Genomic DNA, 16,895 nt, shown 5'->3' with positions numbered 1-16,895 from the left:
CACTTCACATCCTTCGTCCTAGCCAGATACTCTCATTCCTGCTTACTTTTGCTCATCTTCTGTGCTATATTCACCTTCCCCATCTGGTACATGATTCTGATCTCCTCTAACACATTATCTGAAAAAGGGACACTTCCATTATTTTTAAGGACTACGCTTCTGATCTGATTAAATATTTGGGGAGAATACTATGCAAAAAAAATTTTAGAATAAATTTGGAGGTAACTAGAAGCTGCCAAATAAAAAAGTTCATTTTAAAAAGGCAAACACAGCAGATTTTATACACTTTTCAAAGAATTTTTTAAAAATTACATGACTATGTAGCTAGCTGTTTTCCTGATTAAAAGACAGTCAGAAAGAATCAGTACAATATGTTCATTTGGGAGAAAGTAAAGAACTTCTAGGAGACATTTTCTAATGAGCCATCTCTCTACCTAGCTTTTCTCAGTTGATATTTTTATTTCTAAAACAGAAATGTAGAGTTCAAGATTATTTTCAATAAAATAAAATTTGAAAAGTAGCAGCCACCAAAGGATTAGTATAATATTGAGAATCAATAATTTTTTAAACCAGCAAAAATAATCAAAGTTGAATTGAGTATACATGGATTCAGAGACTATTAAGAAGCCTTCTCTCCTTTTCTAGGCATTTTATGGAATGTTGCTCACTCTTTCTTTTCATGAACAAGTGTAAGAATCTTAACATCTATATTCACTTAAGCTCCACTGGTTCAGGTGCTTTCCTCAACTGTGTCTCCGGCACCTGCCTCAGTGACTGACACTTACTTGTTGCTCAAAAATACATCAAATAAATAGAAAGATGATTTGTATTAGCATAACTCCTTTAGGCACTTTTTCAAAATCTGGCTGGTTACGTTCATTACCTTGAATATATAATTTTTCATGTCTAACAGAATACTAGAATTTTAAGGTTATTGATAAAAATCACTCATATGGTCCATATCCTACAATGTACCAATAAGCATCATCAATTCTGTATGAACAAAGAGTTCCTTTTTTGTATTTGTAAATTAAGGTAGATATATTATGCCAAAGTATTAAATTAATGCCTATTTCAGCTTAAACAGAAGCTAGAGATCCTGTATCATGTGCACAGTAACTTGCCAAGAAAATTTGCTGAAGAAAATAGTCATTTTGACTGTACCTAAACAAATGGAACTCAGTTTTTTTAGAAAGCAGCCCAAATCTCTCATTTAATATTATCTAAATATTTATCTACCAGCCTGAATTTAAACCAACATAGTGGCTGACTTGATAAGGTAGGATGGGTGAAGGTATAACACCAAATACATGAGATGTTTGGTTCCCTGCTGGGGTCCAGCCCCAGCGGTCCAGAGGTCCCCAAAGGTGTGGACGGCACCGGTGAAGAATGAAGGACACGGAGACAGCGGTCAGAGCATCAGGACAATCAGCTTCTCTCTCTTTTTTTTTTTTATTGCCTTGTTACAACTGTATTTATACTATTTGATTTTATTGCTGGTTAAACAACATGACATCATGCTGACATCATGCTTTGTTCGGGTTTCTGTTTTGGCCTTTCACAGTTAATGATTGTACCTTCTTATCTGACCTTTGCTAAAGAATTTACATCTGTTTAGGTGTGTTAATTTTAGTCTTACTTATTGTTTATATTTCTCTAGGCTATTTTACAGGTTAGTCTCTAGTTTGTTATTTATATTCTGAAGTTACTATTTTATTGCTCTATCATATAGCTAAAAGGGGAATAACTCAGCCAGCTTTTCTTATGTGAAGGTTATGCGAGTCTTAAGTAAGGGCTTTGTCACTTGCGCGTGATTGTTTGTAGCTGTGGTGACTGACCGCCTGCCTGGCACCTGCCTCAGTCTCTCCAATCCTCACTGTAATATTCTGTGTATGGTTATTCTGTGTATGATAAGGGCTCAGGAGTAGATTGAAATAATCTCTTTCCTAAACTGCTCTTTCCTTGTGGGGATTCCCAGAGTTTTCCATTAATTTAAACATCCCCCAGTAATACATTCCTTGGTAGGAACTCACTGGTGGCCTCCCTGTGGATGGCCCTGCGCAGCAGGGGCCCCAACCCAGGCCTCTTCCCTGGTGGGAAGGTCCCCAGGGCAGTGGGCCTAACAAGTCCTAACTCTTCTGCTGACAGTCTGAGTCTAAGTTCCTTACAGGCACCACATGATATCTTTGTAATACTTGGGGCTTTTACTGAATCATTGTCTTTTCCAGTTCTATCTGACTCCCCTGCTAGGGAAAAGTTTCCAGCTAGGGCAAAAACCCTTTTCTGGTGCAGTGACTCGGGTAAGGACACAGAGCGTCAGGAAGGGGAACAAGCATAGAAAGAGAGATATGCCAACACCAAGCCCCATGAAGCACTGGCTGTGCAGATGTCTCCTCCTTGAAGGACTGTGTTAAGGAGCAAGGATGGAACAGCTAGCCCCCATTCAAAAGGCCTTTGTTCCTAGACCGCATGTATCAGTGGCCAGTGGTTACTAAGGTAAAATAAAACAAGATAGAAAATAAGTATGTCCAATAATCCTGCAAAATATTTGTATAAAATCTGTATAGTTATTTTTTATACTTGTTCCATAGTGTGCAATATATTTAATAAGATAAAAAATTAATAAAGTATTCTTGATAACATAAACTACCACAACTGGAAGTTCTGTATAGAAACTCCACAACATTTTTACTTTGCGATATTTAATCTCCATTGATGAATAAGCTTTGTGAAGCCTTTATACGGACCTTATGCAGAGTCATGCACCAAGCAGATTCTTAATAAATCTTAATTGACTGTTTTTGACCACATTTTGTTAATGAGTTTTTCTGGTCCCTAGCCTGGGCTGATTAAAACTCACCCTGTGTTGGCTAAGAGATGTTATCTAATAGCTAAGATGTTTTGCTAAATAATATTCAGCACAGCTCTAGTTGCTTTCAACTCAGCTACAGATTTGATATTTGCACAGGACCCATTACAGCACACATTTTCTTATTTATTACTCTGATGAAAGTGTCCTAACCTAGTTGTTTGTAAGGGCTGAGGACATCCCAGGTCTCTTTGTCATGGCCCAGGTGGGTTACAGTCTGTATTTCCTTCTCCCTTGATACCGTCTGATAGTCTTGGCATTGGTAGAGCCAAATATGCATTCACATGTTACCAGTGGTTATAATCACAGTTTTAAATGTGCAGCAACAGTGCCCATCGTCGTCTCAGAAGAGGGAATTTGGCAGGAAAATGGTCCTTCACTGTGCCTCCAGGTATCCTGTGTACACCTGTCATTACCTGGCATCTATACACAAGTGAAATAATCTTCCCAATTTGTATTTGGGCAAAATGCCATCATGGCAGATGGACATGAGTGTATGTAATTGGGAAATTATACGTATACATTAAATATGCAGACTAAAAGCATGAGTCCTTTCTAGGAACATCCAAACATCTGTCTGCTCTGAGCTCTTGTGTCTACTGTCTGCACCATATGTCATCACAGGGGGAGGGCCTTGTCAGAGATGAAAAAAGGAGCACTCACGAATTTCATGAAAACTGTTTCATGGGATAATTTGCCTCACCCTGAGCAAAAGAAACATACAACTATTGTGAATAGCTTTGTTAAGATTTCAAGGTAGCAAATTTAAAAAACTGATTTTGGTAACAAAAAATAAAGCAAAAATTTTGGATATTACGGGAAAAATTTAAATTTTGATCAATTTATAAAATGTCTTTGTATATGCTTGTGTTATTTAGGCCTTGATAGATTCATTTAAAGGTTCGTTATTACTTATTTAAATTGCTTTTGTCTGAAACCAAAGCCATCATACCAATAAAGCAACTTTGTAACTCATCTTGCAAGGCAAGGAGTATTTTTAGTCTGTGTATGTTTTATTTTTGCAGGTGTACCCCAAAGCAGTAAAGCATTCTTTATTATTTGAAGCATGGAATCTCAGTAATTTGGAATCCTATCTAAAATAATATTAAGTTTATCCATAAATATGTTTCATTTTTTTTACTAGAACATTGTCTTCATAATATGGGTATGTCTTATTTTTGAAATTTTGGAATATTCCAGCTTTGCATACAAATTAAAGGACTATATTAAGTTGTCTTTCAATACTTATTTTAAATGACTGAAAATAATTTCTTTTTTTCATCCTGAATTGCTATTACTTTATCTTTCTTTGTCCCCTATGAACTTTTCACATGCTTAGGTGATTATTTGTCTATCTTTCTCTCTTTTTCTCTAGGGGTCTTTTAATATTAAATTAATAAATAAAATAATACTAAAATAATGTAAAAATATAGATGATTATTATTATTACTTATGAACTTATATTTTTACTTTTCAGTGAATATCTGTTAGCAAATTTAGCATAAATATTAAAATTCCATAAAACTACAACTACCCACTCATGTATATATTTTTTATGACTGCAGAATTTTAGAACTCAGTAATACTCAAATGAACAAATATGTGGTATATTTCTAATAAAATAACATTTACAAGGTACACTTGGAATATTTTGTTTGCTAATACCTTTAAAATTTTATATACCTGAAGCAATGGCAATGCATGTAAAAAAATGTTCGACAGGGTGTTCTAGCTCAGCTAGACTCATGTAGTAGTTATGAAACATTAATTAAAAGGTAGATCTGTGCTTAATGAAGGACTGGAAATAAGCACTATCATATAAAATTATAGATGTTGGTGTTTAGAAAATTGTATGTATGTTATAAAAATAATGCACAGGATATATTTAGTCTAGAGAATATTTAGAGTTTCAACTATCTCTGCATTTGGGCATTTAAAAAATTTTCTTCTGTATTTGTAACATTTAGATGCTTTATTACTATAAATACAATAGTATATATATTTCAGTTGTCCAATTAGAAAAACCTGAGTTTATTAAAAGACCTGATCATTTAACATTTACTGATCCAAATATTGCAATTAATAAGTCAATTGATTATCTTCAATTATACAAATTCACATTATAAGCATGATGAGAAAATGTTTGTCACTACTATATTTTACTGTTCTCTTAGGCAGCCTCTGTGCTTCAGTTATCACAAGTGTGTAGATGACATTCAGATTTACTCACCAAACCAGATTTGAACTTCCAGGATAACCCTTAATGTCTCTGGCATTTTAAACTTAAGGTGATCAAGACCAAATATAAATTTTTCACTCCTTTCTTTCTCTGGTTAATAGGGTCATTATAATCTTAGTCATTTCTGATCCTAAAACCTTTTTTTGTTCCTCCTTTTCCCAGTCAATCGTCACTTTCCACTAGAGCACTCTTAAATTTATTGTGGTTCCCCATACTCTATCTCTCTTACCCCAAAACACAAATGTACACACTAGCCTTTTTATTGCTGCCACAATTCATCTGCCCCAACCATGTTGTTCTACTCTCCAGCCCAAAATATGCTTTGTATTTCACACTCTGACTCTTTCATATTTTATTATTAAGCGAAGTGTGAAAAATGCAATTTATTTTCTTGAAAATATTTATTAATCCTTTCTGTTAATCAGTAATCAGTTTTATATTTAGTCTGTATATAATCATTTTTAAATAAAAGAATGTACTTCAATTTAATCAGAGTTTGTTGATGCAATAGGCTCCATCAACATTAGCATTAACAGATTTACAAGAACTCTCAGCCTAGTAATCTTAGGAACTTGAGTTTGTCAACACTCTGTATGTTATTTTGGGTTCTCTAAGAAGCAGATGGCAAATTGGGTTTAAACATGTAAGCATTTTATTAAGGAACATATTCTGTGACAAAAAAAAAAAAAAAAAAAGAAGTCAAGGAAGGCTGGAAAGTCCTCACACTATGATATCTGACCCAAAGGAAAGAGAGGTAGAAGCTCCTAGACTTTCCTGATGCAATGACATTAAAGGGAAATTTTTTATGATTATACAGAAAATAAGACTCTACCCATCTTATTATATTTTCTGATTCTGGCATAAAATATATATACTCTAAAAAACATTTTTACATATATTGAATTAATCTGCAATTTGTTAATTTTTATCTCAACCTTAAGTGTTGCCAACAATGAAAACCCATCCATTTTAAACAATTCATAAGGACCCTGAAAGTCCATTAGTTTTCCTCAGATAAGAGGCTGCAAAGGTCCCCTATCTTTTTAGGAATATTACATGGGAAAATAATAAAATTTTTCATTTTGATAATGGCTGCTCAGTTCACTCAGAAATAGCAATTCATCATATTCCCTGATTTTAATAAAATAATAGACATCTTTATTCTTCAGGTTTGTTGTTGCTTGAATGTGAAAATTCAGAGGTAGAAATTGAATAATACATGACTGGTTAGAAACTGTAATTTTCTACTATATAGCTCTTCTGTCAGCCAGTTATGTTGAGCCCATTATTATTATAACCAGGTACCTAAAATGATAAACAGAAACATGTTAAAAATAAGGAATAAATGCCTTTGGACGGACTAGTACTTTTGTTTGTAATCAAGGCATTATTTGTAAGTAAAGCTGTGCATTAGAAATCCTTGTAGGCTGAATGCAAACCTGCCATTTTCTAGAGAGAGGTGTATGGATGAGTGTACACAGTTTTTATTTAATGTTACTATAACATATATAAGCAGAGCTAAACTGGATCATTTTTTAAATTTTATTTTTCAATTACAGTGTACAGTCAATATTATTTTGCATTAGTGTCAGGTGTACAGCATAACATTTAGACAATGATATGCTTCACAAAGTGGTATCCACCCCCATATTTCCAGTACCCACTTGGCACCATACTTAGTTATTACAATATTATTGACTATATTCCTTATGCTGTACTTTACATCCTCATGACTATTTTGTAACTACCAATTTGGACTTCATTCCTTCTCCTTTTAAACCAGTTCCCAATCCCTCCCCTCTGGCAACCATCAGTCTGTTCTCTGTGTCTATGAATCTGTTTCATTTTTGCTTTGTTTATTTTGTTCTTTAGATTCTACATATAAGTTAAATCATATGGTATTTGTCTTTCCCTGCCTGCCTTATTTCACTTAGCATAATACCTTCTAGGTCCATCCATGTTGTCACAAATAGTAAGATTTATTGATGATAGCTATCCTGACAGCTGTAAGGTGATATCTCATTGTGGTTTTAATTTGCATTTATCTGATGATTAGTGATACTGGTGATCTTTTCATATGTCTATTGGCCATATGTGTGTTTTCTTTGAAGACATGTTTATTCTGGTCATCTGCCCATTTTTATTTTTTTAATTTAATTTTTTTACAGGTTTTCTTTTTTATTGTTCAAAATATTACAGATGTCCCCTTTTTCCCCATTGACCCCTTCCACCCTGCCCAAACTCCCCTCCCCAGGCCTTCACCACACTACTGTCTGTGTCCATGGGTTATGCTTATATGTATATAAATTCTTTAGTGAATCTCTCCCCACCCACCCATCCACCCCCACCTTCCTTCTGAGACTCGTCAGTCTGATCCATGCTTCCATGTCACTGAATCTATTTTGTTCATCAGTTTATTATGTTCTTTAGATTCCACATATAAATGAGATCATGTGATATTTGTCTTTCTCGTCTGGCTTATTTCCCGTAGCATAATATTCTCCAGGTCCACCCATACTGTTCCAAAGGGTAAAGATTCTTCTTTTTTACAGCTGCGTAGTATTTCATGGTATAAATGTCCCACAGCTTTTTTTTTATCCACTCATCTACTGATGGGCACTTGGGCTGTTTCCAGATCTTAGTTATTGTAAATTGCACTTCTGTGAACATAGGGGTGCATATATTCTTTCTGATTAGTGTTTCAGGATTCTTGAACGTATTTCCCAAGGATGCATCTGATAAGAGGCTAATTTCCAAAGTGTACAAAGAACTCATACAACTCAACAAGAGGAAGACAAACAATTCAATTAAAAAATGGGCAAAGGACCTGAATAGACACTTCTCTAAAGAGGACATACAGATGGCCAAGAGACATATAAAAATATGCTCTACATCGCTAATCATCAGAGAGATGCAAATTAAAACTACAATGAGATATCACTTCACACCTGTCAGAATGGCTCCATCAACAAATCAAAAAATGACACGTGCTGGCGAGGATGTGGAGAAAGGGGTCCCTGGTACACTGCTGGTGGGAATGCAGACCCGTGCAGCCACTATGGAAAACAGTATAAAAGTTCCTCAAAAAATTAAAAATGGAACTGCCTTTTGACCCAGTGATACCACTTCTAAGGATATATCCTCTGATCATCTTTAAATTTAATTGTTTGGGTATTTTTTGGTGTGAGTTGTATCAGTTCTTTATAAATTTTGAATATTAACTCCTTACCAGATGTATCACTGGCGAATATCTTCTTCCATTCAGTAGGTTGTCTTCTTTTTTTGTAGATGGTTTCTTTTGCTATGCAAAACCTTTTTTTATTGATTTGAGAGAGAAAGAGAGAGAGAAACGAGCATCGATTTGTTGTTCCACCCATCCACGCACTCGTTGGTTGATTCTTGTAAGTTCCCTGACCAGGATCAAACCCACAACCTTGGAGTACCAGGATGATGCTCTAATCAACTGAGCTACCCAGTCAGGGCCAATGTGCAAACATGTTTCAGTATGATGTAGTCCCATTTATTTATTCTTTCTTTTTAAACTGGCATCATTTGATGAGATAATTGACTTGATATTTGGTCCCACAACTAAGTCTCAAACATAATTTCTGTTAAGTCGCCCAAATAAATACTGCTAGTCTCAACTCTTAGGCCTCTTTCCTCAACACTAGAAAATCTACTAGATTGATTTAACTTAAATATATGTTTACTGAAAAAAAAGATTAGTCAGATTGACTATTTGGCAAAAACCCTTGCAGGAAATTTGGTCCTATTTTGGTTAAAAACATCCATAGAGATATTTGTTCCATAACTTAGAGATCCTTGATATGTACTGACATTAACAGACCATGCACCCTGAGATCCCCTTCCCAATTTTTTGTCTTCTGAGCATTTCTCTAATTGCAGGACTCTTCCTCAGGACTCATGGTTAATATAAATTCTGTTCTTCTGCAAGATTCGAACCTTAACCCATGTACCTAACCCCACGAGGCATTATCAGCTGGGACACATAGGCAAGAAGGGTTATTTTTGGCACTATAACCACAACGCTATTACTGGACCAGTAAAAAATGAAAATATTTTTATGCATTAATTCTTTAAACCAAAAATGTAAATAAACATTATGGGCTATTTGAACCCAGGGACATTTTATAAGCACAGACATTTTTGACACCAAATATCAAGGACAATTTGGTGTGGACCAAATAAATTCATGGATGTTTTGGACAGGACCAAATCTCAAGAACCTTTTGTATGAACCAAATATCTCAGTGGATATTTTGAATAGGATCAAATGTTTACTTATCAGCAAAAATAACAAATTACTCCGTTTTGTGATGTTTAACCAAGTGCATGTGTATGTATGTGTTTATCAGTAAAAGGAGAAACAGGTAAGACTGACACTTGTTTTTTTGAAGGTATCATTCACCTTCAGTGGCTCAGATCCACTCTCTGGTCATATTGAAATGACTGAGACATTTCCACATTGATGAAGGAGAGAAATAGTCCCTTTAACTTTGACTGAATCTCCGGTTGTTACTGTGAAATTTGACTTCTGCTATTGTTGTCACTCTGTCAGTCCAGTTCTAGAACACAGAAAGTTTCTTATTTTTAAACATTGTCCATCAATTTGTTTGGTTGGATTGACAGCTTCCCAGTTGTCTGAAACTATCCCCTATTATTTGCGCTTTTTAAAAGTTATTTTAACACGTGCTCAGTATCTACTTTGGGCCTTTTTTGGTTTATGCATTAGGAGTTACATGAGCAGCATGCAGTCATTCAAGTTGTTTTTAATTAATTCTCTTATTAGCAATCATCACTTTGCTACATGCCAAGATCTGCTTCTATGGTGCTATCTTCCCTTTTCTGCCTAACATATCAAGTGATACCCCAGCAAAAGTCATCTGACTTCCTGCTGAGTGCTTACTTCTTGATAAGTAAAGCAACTTCAATTTCTCTATATAAAAATAAGAATTTAAAGTATATACACTATTACATCATTTTAGATTTTTGTATACAAGGATCCAGAAAATAAATGAAAAATTTCCTTTCTTACTGTATTTGTTAAGCTCCAAGAACCCCACACCACTTTTAAACTCATCAGGTCATGTTTTTTTCCTTCTAGGACTATAATGATGAAATTCGTCAGGAACAACTGCGTGAATTATCTTACTTAAATGGCTCAGAAGACTCTGGTCGTGGCAGAGGTATTAGAGGCAGAGGGATCAGAATAGCCCCCACAACGCCTTCGAGGTACATTGGTTTTTACTTTAAGTAAATTAGCAGCTGGCGAGGATGGCAGGCTTCTGCTGGCTTGCTCTGTGACTCGATCGCAGCGAGGAAGCAACAGCAACATCAGCAGCAATAACCGCCTACCTCTCCCAAACCAGTAATGATGAATGCTTACATAGCACATAAGAACTTTCATAAATTAACTCATCAAATCCTCCATACTAAGGTTAAATATTATATACAGGTGATGAATGGAGATACAGAAAGATGTAAGGGATTTTGCCCAAGGTCACACAGGTAGTTTGACTGCAGAATTCACAGTTGGAACTCTTAACAACTATCCAAAGAAAATAAGATGAGCAAACCTGAATCTTTCTACTGTTTTGGTTCTGTCCTCGGGATTAAGGCATGCAAGTGACACAATCACATGCTTTTGAACCTGGATGGCCTAGTGCAAAGAGAAAGTTATAGATTTTGGCTGTGCCTTAAGTGGCCCTTGAATTAACATAGTCGTGGCAGCTACATACAGAGATAGGGGATGACAGATAGGTGATAGATAGGTAATATATATATCACCAGTACGAAAAGCCAGAAGCATACTTCTTGCTTGGCAGATGGTAAGAGTACTTAAAGTTTAGTTATATTTGACTTTGCAATGTCCTTGGTCATCAGAGAGGATTTGTTTTGTAGGATTCTGAATTTGTCAAGCTTTCAACATAAAGAATTGGTTTGCAAAGAAGTAAAGTAAAAAATACTCATAGCCTTCACACACAGACATTGTAATTCTGTCATTCTCTCACCCTATTTTAGTTGGCCTTCACATCTCTGAAAGACATCGATCTAGAATATTTCATATATTGCATAGAAAGCATCTTAAGAGATTCTAAGATACTTTACTGATTCAATTTATTTGTTAATGATGCCCCAATATTTTCAACTAACACTGTCAAAAGACCACTATTTTAATACTTAAACCATAAATACCTCAAAAAGTTTCATAGTAACCAGAAAAAAAAGTGAAGGATGATAAACTTCCAAATAAAACACAAAGGCAATAACTATCTAAAGGTACAATGTGGCAATTCTTGAAATTACATTTGACTAAAGGAGATACTTCTAAAAAATGTTTTAGAGCTTATTTTTACATGTTGATCTTTAAAAAATAAAAACAGAGCTCTTTAATGCTATCCAGAAACATTTGTTTATTGATAAAAATGTGACATAGCTTTTTTATGGGCATACTATTTTATGGACTTAGCCTTTTATAAAACATTGTATGGTGCTAATGTCATCATAATGGTTTATGAAATGACACAGCAGGTATCTTAAAATGATTAAATCATATGCTTGAAATCATGAACTTGTTACTCGTACAGTTCAAAAATGACAATTTATGTCTACAGAGGAGATTTTTCCTATTCTGTATTCCTTGAGACCATTTTTTAAAAAGAATACATTAACCTGCTTTTGAGATTATAAAATCACTGTATTAATAAATTTTATTTTGTTATTGATGTTGCTTAACATAATATTACATTTGCCATATTTAAGTGAACCATATGAGATTTCTATTACAGTATAATTTTGTACTAAAATTTTAATCTCTTTAATGACTTAATAAAGAATAGTGGATTATGGTCTAGATTTTTAATTATCTTAAAAGAAAAATTTGACTGAAAGATACTGATTTTTTAATATCCCATATATCAACAGATCTGATACTGCATATATAAAAAGAAAAGAAAATTAATGTTGAAAATTAAACCTCATTGCAATGCTGTATTGATATCTTTAGTGTATTAACATTAATGAAAGTAAATGGAGCAGAAATCTGTTGTCTTCCATTTCAAACCACATGGTAAAATGTATCTACAAATACGAAGGAATAAGGAAACAGCTTCTCAAACAGAAAATTATATTGATCAGAAGGCCCTGAAAACATAAGTTAATGTTAATGACAATTTGTACATATTTATGAAGTTGCGAATTTATTAAATTATTCAGTTACACATATTCAAAGAGAATGGTACCTGGAATATTTTTACATTTCTATAGTAATTTGTTGAAATTTTATTTAATTAAAGAAATTTGTTTCAATAAACATATCTATGAAAACTACTTCTCTGATAATACATGCATACTAGAGAACAAAGGATCACATATATATTATAATAATTTATAATGTATAACTAAAGAATTTAGACATGTGACATCTCTAACACCCATCACCACTACACGCTGAGTGAGAGCAAACAGTGGAAAATGAAACATTAGAGGCAGATTTTGAAGGTTTTTGTTTCCCATAATGAGAATCAATACATGAAACTAATGGAGTTTATTAAAGAGGGGAGTAATCATATTTGTTTCTAAGAAAGACTACTCAGTCATCACTGTGGGTGATAGAGAAGAGACAGAGACACTGACTCATGGCAGGGAAGCCAGTGAGAAGTCCATTATCCGAAAGAGAAATGAACACCACTTGGAGTGTGGAAATAATCAGACTAGGTCAAAGATTAGAATTTATAAGAATTAGTGCCTAATTAGAAGTTGGAGAAGAAAGAGGGCCCAAGACAACGATAACTTTGTGATGTCTAGCCTGGTTAGGGATTATAATGCCATCAACTAAGATTAGGTGTGACAACCAAGTTAAATGAAGACTATAATTATTCCTATAATTAACCCTAGCTCTTTGGATGTGCTAGTGTGACCTTTGTCAGGTGTCTTGTACTTTCTGTGCCTTGGTCCTCAACCTTTAAAACAGCTTAGAAACGGCTACATGACAAGCTTGTCAAGATTTTCAAATTAGATGGTGCACGTAAGGCAGGAGTTCCCCAAATGGTCTGCATATTGGAATCGCTGAGGGCTTCCTGCTTCTAGATATTGTGATTTAATTGTCCTGGGGTATGGTCTGGAATTTGGAATTTTTCAAAGGTCTTTAGGTAACTGTAATGTGCAGATGAGTTAAGGACCCTAGGATGTAAGCAAGGCCCATAATCCAGGACACAACCTGTGTTAGGAAGGAAACAGATAATAACCATCATTAGAGTTAAAGACTGCAGGGTGCACCACGAGGAAAATTAAGAGGACAGAAGACAGAAAATGGGGATGCTTATAATCCAAGGGGAGCCCAGGAATAAAGAAGCTAGAGAAGGAGCTTAAAGAGTAAGAAAGAGGAGGGAGGAAGTGTGGAGAAATGCAGAATCATAAAGTCTGAAGAAGGCGTTTTCCAGACAGAAGTCCACAGAGATAAGTATAATAGGGGAGGTGTGGGGAATGGGGACTGTAAACGAATCCAGTGGATTTTGAAATCAGTAGGCTACTGGTCAGCTCGGTCAAGAGTATTTCCAACAAAGTGGCAAAAGTGATACCTAGATGAAATTTTTAAATTATATTTTTCAATTACAGTTTACATTTAATATTATTTTGTACTAATTTCAGGTGTACAGCACAGTGGTTAGACAATCAGATACTTTCCAAAGTGTTTCCCCCGCCCCCCAATATTTCCAGTACCCACCTGGCACCATATATAGTTATTACAATATTGTTTACTATATTTGCTGTGCTGTACTTTACGTCCCCATGACTATTTTGTAACTAACAATTTGGACTTCTTAATCCCTCCACCTTTTTTTTTATTCAAGAATGAGGATTTCAAGCACTAAAGAGGGAAAAATTTCAAGAAGTCAGTAAAATGAAGGAAAGAATACTGTCATGTGGATGCCGCCAGGGACTGTGTCCTAAAATAAGTGACATGAATCTTGCATTGAATTGGAGAAGAGAGATATGGGGTTAATATCCCAGGGAAAGGACATAATGAGTCAGATTCAGGAGACAGTTTTTTTTGCAAGGGCTATGTCTTGGAGACAGTTAATGAAGGCATGGGATGAGAAATTAGATTTGATGCCAGGATCATACAATTTTAAAGCAGGAAGAATTGTTACAGATTCAGAATCTGATTTGACCCATCAGGAAAAAAAAAATCCACCTCAGACCCAGTGGGATATAGTACTTACCTGTGATTATTCAGTGGTACACCCAGGACTTGTGAATGTAGTTCAGTGCAGGCGACATATAATTAACTAGTCACACATGGACACTTTTGAGAGTGTTAAAATGCTAAACCGAATAGCAAACGGTTGTAAATCAGAACTATTCTGGGCAAACCTGGAAATAAGCTCACCCTGCTTACGAGGAAACAGATAGGTGCTTGGCCCAGTGAAGGTAATATTGGTCTTTACATTCTTTTTTGTAGATGTGTTTTCATATTGCCATGGTAATACAGAATATGGTATTATATTATTATGATAATGCAGAATATTGCCTCCTCAGCTCTGTTGTGCTCAAAGCAGGCACCTGGCCTTCTGGGTCTTTTGTATCTCAGCTTTCCCCAGTCTAGGAGAGTATTCCCTATACATTAGACTCACAATAAGTTCTCTGATAATTTCTCTATCCCTCAACTCTGTAATCTATTTGAAACTTTTAAAAGCTTCACCAGCATTCTTACTGTGCACTCATAAGAGCTCATTTTCTGCAAGCAAGAAAGAGCCAGCTGACTGCTATTCATAGCAGAAAGCATAACCTACATTCCCCATCTGTGGGTGCAGCCAAACCGTTTGATTGTTGACATCCCAATGATCATTATTTTTCCTGAAGCTTTAGTGTTCCTGCTGAAAGCAGTGCTTTGTGGAGGACAGTCTCTCAGACATAATAAAAAGTGAAATAGCCACGCTTCTGCCCAAAGGCTTCAGACAAACACTCCACCTTTCCAAAGGCCTCAGACTACCATGAAAATTGGCTGCATCCATTTGATCTAGGGCTTTTAGTACCAGTTACTTTTGTGTCAAGCACTGTAGTACAGAGTATTCTATTTTTTTTATTTTATTGCAGAGTCCTAATGTATTTCACTTAGTGCCACAGTTACCAGAGGAAAATAAATTATATCAGGGACTCTACCAGTTCAGGGGATTACGTGAATGATAATACATCAATGACAATGAGTTATGATTTCAAGTGACCTCAAGCTTAAGCTACTGTAATAAACAGAATGATATCACCATGGTTAGAGATTCACCTTTTATTAAGTATTAAAGTGCAGACAGATTTTTTTTTTTTTGGTAAATGACAGCATTGCACATCACTGTCAATAAGCTCCAGCATGGAGGAGACACCGACATTTAGCAGCTCAATTTCATAGATGGTCCAGTGAGTCATATATCAGACAATGCTCTCATTTGGGTCTTTTTGATAAGTTTGGAATAAAATGAGAATGGGCTGGTTTTTGTTTGTTGAGTTTTATAAAAGCAAATAGCAAAGTATTTTGCATGGTTTTCATAACTAAGTCATAACCAGTATTTACAAAATGTATTCTACTGTGGAGGCAAAATACTTCGCATTCTAAAGAATCTCAGTTAAATGCGCGCGCACACACACACACACATACACACACACAAATAAATCTGGTTTCTTCCCATCGTACAGAACTGTAAAATGAGAGCTTGATCTGCTTTAGCCCCTTTCTCTCATCACTTGTTTCTCCTCTGTACATGTTGTTTTTCCTAGGGGTCGTGGGGGTGCCATTCCTCCTCCCCCACCACCTGGAAGAGGTGTCCTCACTCCTCGAGGGACCACTGTGACCCGTGGAGCTCTTCCAGTGCCCCCTGTAGCAAGAGGTGTCCCTACTCCGCGAGCCCGGGGGGCACCAACAGTGCCAGGATACAGGGCACCCCCTCCCCCAGCCCACGAGGCTTATGAAGAATATGTAAGTACCCTCGACAAATCGGTTGCTAGGAAGAGTTAAATTAATTGAGTAACAGGCTAGGCCTCAAAGACATTTATATACCATGAATATAGCAGATGATGTTTGTTGCAGGAAATGAATGTCATTTGCAACAGAATTTAAGCAGTGCATTTAAACAGTAGCATTTTAAGAAAAGCGTTCATTTTACAGGTGCCATGATTGTTTTAGTACCAGTTAAATAGCTTGCATTTTAAGAATCAAACTATCCCGAGGTTTCCTTATCTTTAGAAGACTCGAACAATTTCAAAATCGAAATAATTGTGAACATAATGGGAATCGTCATATATTCAGAAGCTTCTCTTGGAAAATGGTAAAGGTTACTAACGCATAAAACCCACTCAAAAATATTTGACAAGTATAATGTGATTATATTATACACTTTGGTACTAAGGTATAACCATGTGACTGATCTTTCCTTTAAATATCCTTACTCTCTCACTATATGAAAGATATGAGATTGGCAAATACAAAGAATTTAAAAAATGTAGAATGAACAGAAGAAATACACTTCCCATTCACTGTATCACCTGATACATCCTTTGACCTTTCATCTAGTTTGTTAGTATTCTACCTGATTGTGAAAATTTAGAAAAGAAACAGTTTCTGATTCACTCCTGTGACCATAGTAAGTCCACTGTAAATGTTAAATTGAATTGATGCAAGCCAGGTCATCATCCTGTGAAACTCATTCATTTCGCCATTAACCTCTCCAGCCTGCTCATCTGCTAATCTAGGTCTTTGTTTCATTCAACCACCCA

The 16,895-nt window shown here is 35.4% G+C and overlaps 1 protein-coding gene across 6 annotated transcripts in view; it reads left to right on the top strand.

Moving 5' to 3' along the window:
• The window catches only part of KHDRBS2 (KH RNA binding domain containing, signal transduction associated 2), a 485,057-nt gene that overhangs the window by 278,395 nt on the left and 189,767 nt on the right, over positions 1-16,895 (top strand). For all 6 annotated transcript variants that reach the window (XR_001602029.2, XR_001602027.2, XR_001602030.2 and 3 more), the window contains exons 5-6: positions 10,234-10,361; positions 15,900-16,098. Coding sequence is in view for 1 of the 6 variants with exons in the window: in XM_016197236.2 (XP_016052722.2) it covers positions 10,234-10,361; positions 15,900-16,098 (327 nt within the window). In the remaining 5 variants the exon portion in view is untranslated. The remainder of the gene's footprint in view (positions 1-10,233; positions 10,362-15,899; positions 16,099-16,895) is intronic.

Source organism: Miniopterus natalensis, chromosome 5 (genome assembly GCF_054644295.1).
Source record: "Miniopterus natalensis isolate mMinNat1 chromosome 5, mMinNat1.hap1, whole genome shotgun sequence".
In the NCBI taxonomy this organism is placed as follows: Eukaryota; Metazoa; Chordata; class Mammalia; order Chiroptera; family Miniopteridae; genus Miniopterus; species Miniopterus natalensis.
Note: the sequence above shows the minus strand (reverse complement) of the source record. Positions and strands in the feature narration are given on the sequence as shown.